This window comes from Sarcophilus harrisii, chromosome 2 (assembly GCF_902635505.1).
Source record: "Sarcophilus harrisii chromosome 2, mSarHar1.11, whole genome shotgun sequence".
NCBI classification, from domain to species: Eukaryota; Metazoa; Chordata; class Mammalia; order Dasyuromorphia; family Dasyuridae; genus Sarcophilus; species Sarcophilus harrisii.
The window spans coordinates 475,852,951-475,858,950 of record NC_045427.1 but is presented as its reverse complement, the minus strand read 5'-3'; the positions used below and the strand labels follow the sequence as shown (position 1 = coordinate 475,858,950).

Below are 6,000 nucleotides of genomic sequence, written 5' to 3'. Positions count from 1 at the left end.
TGATTTCTAAGGTCCTTCCCAGCTCCCAGATACTGAGTCTAGTCTCCTTAGCTATAAAATGGAGGTAGTAATATTTCCTATCTCTAAGAGATATGTTAAGGAAAGTACTTGGTAGACCCTGTGGTGCTATAGAAACCTAAGCTGTTATAAGAGGAAGGAGTGGGGTTAGAGATGGTCCCTTAACCGAGCTAGAGCCTGCTGTTGAGAAGAAATCTTTAGCTGTGGTAAGGATGTTGGTGTGAGGAAGCAGCTGTTGCCTGGGGGCCTCTCTGGGCCCATGTCCGGCCAGAGGGATTAAATCGGCTGCTTATGAGCCCTGACGGAAAGTCTATAAACAAAGGAGGGTGATGAATGACCCACTCGCCTGTCGGAGGAGCTGCCAGTGGGGGTTGCAGGGTCGGCACCAGGGCCAAGCTGATTTAATGTCAGTGAGGGCTGTACTTATGTAGTGTCTCTCATGCACAAAGCTTTATTAAAGTCGTCATTACTGCCCCAGAGAGGGAGGGACCAGCCCATTAATAACACCCAGAGACAGATCTGCCAAAGCTGGCCCTGTCACCAAACACATGCACATGTGTTTGGCACTGTCACTAAGGCAGCTGTGCAACCTTTCTCAAGTTCCTTTCCTTCTCTGGGTCCCAGGTTCTTTATCTGCCAAAATGAGGGAATTAAATGTCTAAGATTCAACATTCTATCCAGTGTTGATACCATATGTCCAAAAGCTGCTATATTCTGGGATATGCACACATACATGGGCACCCACAGTTCATAGCAGGTAAGAAGAGAAATTTACATAGCTGGGAAATTCAGCCTATTCTGTTCAGGATCTCCCTTTGTGCCATTTAGCACCTTGGGACCTCAGGCATCCTCTTTTGTAAAATGAAGATGCTGGGATGGTTGGTGTCTGAGGTCCCTTCTAGCTCTGATATTCTGTGTTCCATGAGTCATTTGTTTAAGTTGAAAAGTAGGGGAGGGAAAGTTCCAGTCTTCCTAACATCTTTTGGAAGGATTTACAGGACCTTTTGTTCATACCCAAGTAGCTCCTCATATTTATAAACCTAGAATCTACAAGAAATGAGTCTGGGCTTTAAAGAGATCATACTTCAAACCAGCTAGATTGTGAGTTAAAATGGACAGATCACCTCCCCTCTCATTTAGGGAAGGAGTAATGGGAGTGGGAATAGGGACAGACAAAGGGGCTGAGGAAGAATTGCAGATTTCTAGAGTTGGAAGAGATCATAGAAAAATAGATTTTTTTAAATGGAAGGGATTTGAGAATACATTTGGTGGGGTTCAATGATTCCTACTTTTGACCAGCCATGGAGTTTCTCCATAGAGGACAGACTCTGGGGATTGTTAATGAAACTGGTATAGTTGATGGAAGGAGGTGTTCCTGTCTCCTCTCCATTATTGCTTCCTCTTTGTTATTTCTTACTTCTCATGGGAGGAGGTTTCAAGCCACCTTCCAGTCCTTTCTTCCTCACAATATCTCCCTGCTGAGCAGTGATGGAGCTTGGAACTACCTGATAGAACCAAGGGAGCTATCTTAGGTCTGCTAGCCATTCCTCAGAGAGTCATAACCTTCCCAAAATGAAGTCTTATGTGTCAGAGACTCTTCCTTGTCTATAATTCCAGTCTTATTTCAACTGGGACCTGAATGTGGGGAATAAAACCTTGATCTAAATATGGTTGCCAAGCCTTAGATACCAGCTGGTCTAGGGTTGATTTATAGACATACTTCTTCCTCAGTTTCCCAGTCAAGTCCTCTTAAATCTTTATTAATCCTCTTAAATAAAGATTCCTTTTTGAATCCTTACCATTCAAACCCCATAAATGTCAGAGTTACTGGATGGATCTGCTTAGTTCAGAGAGAGGAGGAAAGAATGCATTTCAGGAGACTATGTCTTTATAGATAAAGCATAGAAGTCTCACTATCACTTGATATCTTTCAAGGCTAAAATTAGTGGTACTTCAGATGTTATGTCCTTGAAATACTTTTTTCATTCATTCATTCTACCCAAAACAATTGTTCTGTTCTAAGGTCCCTCCAGATTCTGATAATTCATATAACTATATAATTTGGTCTAGGCCAAATTAGACCAAAGTTACATTTTAGGTGGAGAATAAAAGTTACTTCAGAGATGACTGATGGGTTAGGGTAAAAGAGGCCTTAGGTTCTTCTCTTCTGGAGAAGCAGGGACATCTTTACTTTGAGGTTCATAAGGTCCAGCCTCAACTTTAAGAGATGAACATAGTATAGAGAATATTTGAGATGGAATCACCTGAGAGACCAATCAGATCAACCTCCTTTTCTCCTCTTTTCTGCTTTTTTCTTTCTTTTTTTTTTTTAAACAAAGGAGAAATCTAAGGCTCTTGAATGGTCCAGGCTCAATAAGAAGTTAGTGACAGAACTATGATGAGAATCCAGGTCTCCTGAATTTTAGATGAAGCAACTATACCAAGCTAATGGAAAGGCCCCTTTGGGATGAATGTTGGGAAAGAGTGCTTGTGTGAAGGTGTGTCCATCAGGGGACTGGGGAGGAGGGCTGGTAGAAAAAGGGGACTGGCAGGAAGAGGAATCATAGACTTTACATCTGGAAGAAACTTTGGAAATCATTTAATCGATCCTGAGGGATGACAGAACTTACTCAAATGCACATAGACAGTAAATGTGCAAGAACAAGGATAGAGAGCACCTCAAAGGGAAAGAGCAGTCAATGTCCCCTCTCAAAGTTGCCACTGATATCTCTCTCTTTCCTCCAGGTTTCTGGAGTGGACCATCCAGGCAACAGTCCACCTCCTGACCAGGCCCTAGGAAAACTCTGCCACGAGTCAGAGGTGTACACCTCCGCACCACTGCCTGGGAGCCTGGAGATGGCCCGGTGTAGCCCGGGCAAGAGCCGGGTTTCTGAGTAATCTGCAGGCGGTCTCCCGACTGCTGCGTGAAGTATCCAGGCCCAGAGTGGGGGGGCCTCCAATGCAAGCAGCAGTCCCCAGTCCAGTTGGGCGCTGTGCCAGCGCCCCTGCCCCCGGGACCAGTATTTCAGTGGGTCCTTCCCGGGCCGTCCTATCCAGGCACTGAACCAGTCGGAAGAGACGTACCATGAGGAGCTCAGCCGGCTCAGCACTGGCCTGACCTTGGCCCCCCGGGGGGCCTGAGACCAATATGTGACCGCGGCTCAGGTGCGTCCTGGGGCGTAGCCTCTCCGTCCATGTGCCTGGGTCTGGCTCCCACCACGGAGAAATATGAGGAGGCCGTGCCCCGGAGCTAGGGGGAGGCCTGTGGGGGCCAACTTATCTCTGCCACCACTGTTGCTGCCTCCTCTGCTTTTGCTTCTGGGAAGCGTGTGGGCTTCTGGGACCCCAGCCAAATCGGGACCTGAGGAAGACGACGGAACTCTATCCAGTAGTCGAGTAAAGAGAGGCTGGGTCTGGAACCAATTCTTCGTGGTGGAGGAGTACACGGGTACCGAACCTTTGTATGTGGGCAAGGTAAAGTTCAGGGGTGAGGGAGGAGGAAGAGGTGACACCTTCTTCCTTTTTCCCTTCTTCTTTTTCTTCTCTTCCTTCCTATATTCTTACTTCCTCACCTGGAGTCTCCCTCTGCTACCAGGGCAATGATGACCAAATTCCTAGAACTATAAAGCAATTCAAAATATCAGACTTGGAAGGCATCATAAGTTCTAGAACAAAGAAACTCCTTGGAGCTTAGAATGTTAGAGCAGGGAAACTCTTTGGAGCCTAAAATTTCAGACTCAAGAAACTTCTTGGAGCTTAGAATTTCAACAAGGAGATTCCTTGGAACCTAGAAAATCAGGGAAGGGAAGAGTCCTTAGAACAGAGTATTAGACTTTTAAGGGACTTTAGGACACAGATTGCAAAGTGTCAGACTTGAGAAGTACTTAGAACACAGAATCTCAGGGAAACTAAGGACTTTGTAGCAGATAGAGTGCTGGATTTCTAGCTGGTTTTCCTGGGTTGAAATTCTGCCTTTGTCACTATTACAAATCAGTGTTTATCATGTTACTTTGATCACAGGAGGTGCTCATGAACTTAATAAATGTTTATTGCATTGAAGTTCTTTTGTTGAAGGCAGTGTTCTAGGTGATAGAGATACAATTATGAAGATGATGTTTCCTCCTCTCAATCAATCAGTGCTTATTAAGTACCTACTATGTGCCAGACACTATGCTAAGTGCTGGGGATACAAAAAGAAGTAAAAGACAATCCTGCTCTCAAGAGGCTCACAATCTAATATAGGAGACAACATGCAAACAAATATATACAAAGCAAGATAAATACAAGACAAATAGGAAAAAAAAAACAGTAGGATTAAGAGAGAATGAGAAAGGCTTCCTGTAAAAGACAGGCTTTTATTTGAGACAAAGGAAGTCTGAGAACTCATAGATAAGGTACCTTTAAGAGTAGGTTAGAGTAAAATGAAGAGAGATCCATAAGAAATACTCTGGGAAAATCTCAGGAGGGAGAGACCACTAATAACCTGCAAAAGTGCAATAAGTTTGCACTTTTGGGGTGGTAGTGTCTGAGCAAAGAATTCAAGAGGAGGATTTTGAAATCTGGAGAGGTGTAAGAACAGCAGTTTGCAGGACTTCATAGAACCGGAAAGTGGCAGGTTGAGTTTCACATCATCTAGTTGCCCAGTTTGACAAGAAGGTAGAATGTGTGATAGGGAGTATATAAGTCTTGAAAAGTGAATTGTAGTCTAGTGGTGTAGAGGATTACAGGTGAGGACGAGGAGTTTGAGTTTTATCCTGTAACTTGAGGGAGCCCCAGAAGGATCTTCAGAAATGGAGTAATATAAGTCAGATCTGTACATTGGGAAGATTATTTGTACCTTTATATGAAAGATGGATTGGGGAGAGGAGAGGTTATAGACAGGCAGGTCATTTAAAAGGCTGTTAAAATAGTTATGGAGGCAGATACACCAGCTAAGACAAGGGTGACCCAAACACAGAAGCACACATATGTTGGAGGGGTATTTGAGGTAAGCTGTCCTCCTCAATGATGAGGGACTGGAATAGGGAAGTGACTATGTTAGTGGAGGGAAGGGGCTACATGTTGGCGACATTTTTGGAGTTAGAATGAACAAGACTTGACAACAAATAATTTGTGGCTGTTGATTTCCCCTAGGGGAATATACTTGAAAAGAGGAACAGAAAAAAGGATAATGCTTAACCCGAGAGGGAGACTTTCATGTAGGTATCTATGAAGATGAGGGTACTATTTTAGTATTTTGTCTTGAAGGTGATTCTTCATGTCTCCTGATTCCATCCACAAAGCTCTTTGTCTGCTCTGAAGATCATCCGTCTCCAAAGGCATGGACTGATTTTGGTGAAAGACAGAATGACTTAGTGGGAGATAGCATGGTTTAATGGAAAAAATAGTGGATTAGGAATCAGAAGACCTGGGTTTTAGTCCCAGTTCCACAGCTCACTAGTTGTGTGACCTTAGCCCAGTTATTTCCCTTATCTCAGTTTCTACCTCTGACAAGCTATGGTTTTGTACTAGACTTTGTCCAGGGATCTTTGAAGTTCTAATATTCTATATACTATATTCTATTATCTCTTGTACTTTTGACATTCTGTTTTCTAATATTCAGTATATTAAGAGCTACTCCCTTCTGGGTATTCTGTTCTATGGTTCTGTTTTGGAGATCAGCCTTTCTTGGAACTTAAGTGAAAAGGCAGATGCTAGGGTTATCTGAGAGATTGTCTCAGGGGCAGTTTGCTTGAACACCTTTGGGTTGGGCTAGAATCTTTCAAGAGCTCCCAGTTCTGCACTCAGCTATGGCCAATAATCTCTCTGGACAGTTTAGTGGCAGCAAGGGACTGGTTAACTATTTTCTCTGTCTGGTAGGGATTAAATAAAACCTGTTGCCTTTGTTCCTTCCCATTCCAGCTGTTCACCCACCAGTGATGTTGTCATAAAATTTACATAACCAAATTCCAGTTCATATAAAAGATTTTCATAGAAGGAGCA

The 6,000-nt window shown here is 43.6% G+C and overlaps 1 protein-coding gene across 3 annotated transcripts in view; it reads left to right on the top strand.

Annotated features, from left to right (window-relative positions):
• The first annotated feature begins 2,961 nt into the window (after window positions 1-2,961).
• CDH22 (cadherin 22) overlaps window positions 2,962-6,000 on the top strand; it is a 100,037-nt gene continuing 96,998 nt past the window's right edge. For 2 of the 3 annotated variants that reach the window (XM_031954591.1, XM_031954592.1), the window contains exon 1: window positions 2,962-3,492. In XM_031954591.1, the coding sequence (XP_031810451.1) occupies window positions 3,247-3,492 (246 nt within the window). In that variant the 5' untranslated portion in view covers window positions 2,962-3,246. The remainder of the gene's footprint in view (window positions 3,493-6,000) is intronic. The other variant, XM_031954593.1, reaches the window with a different exon arrangement.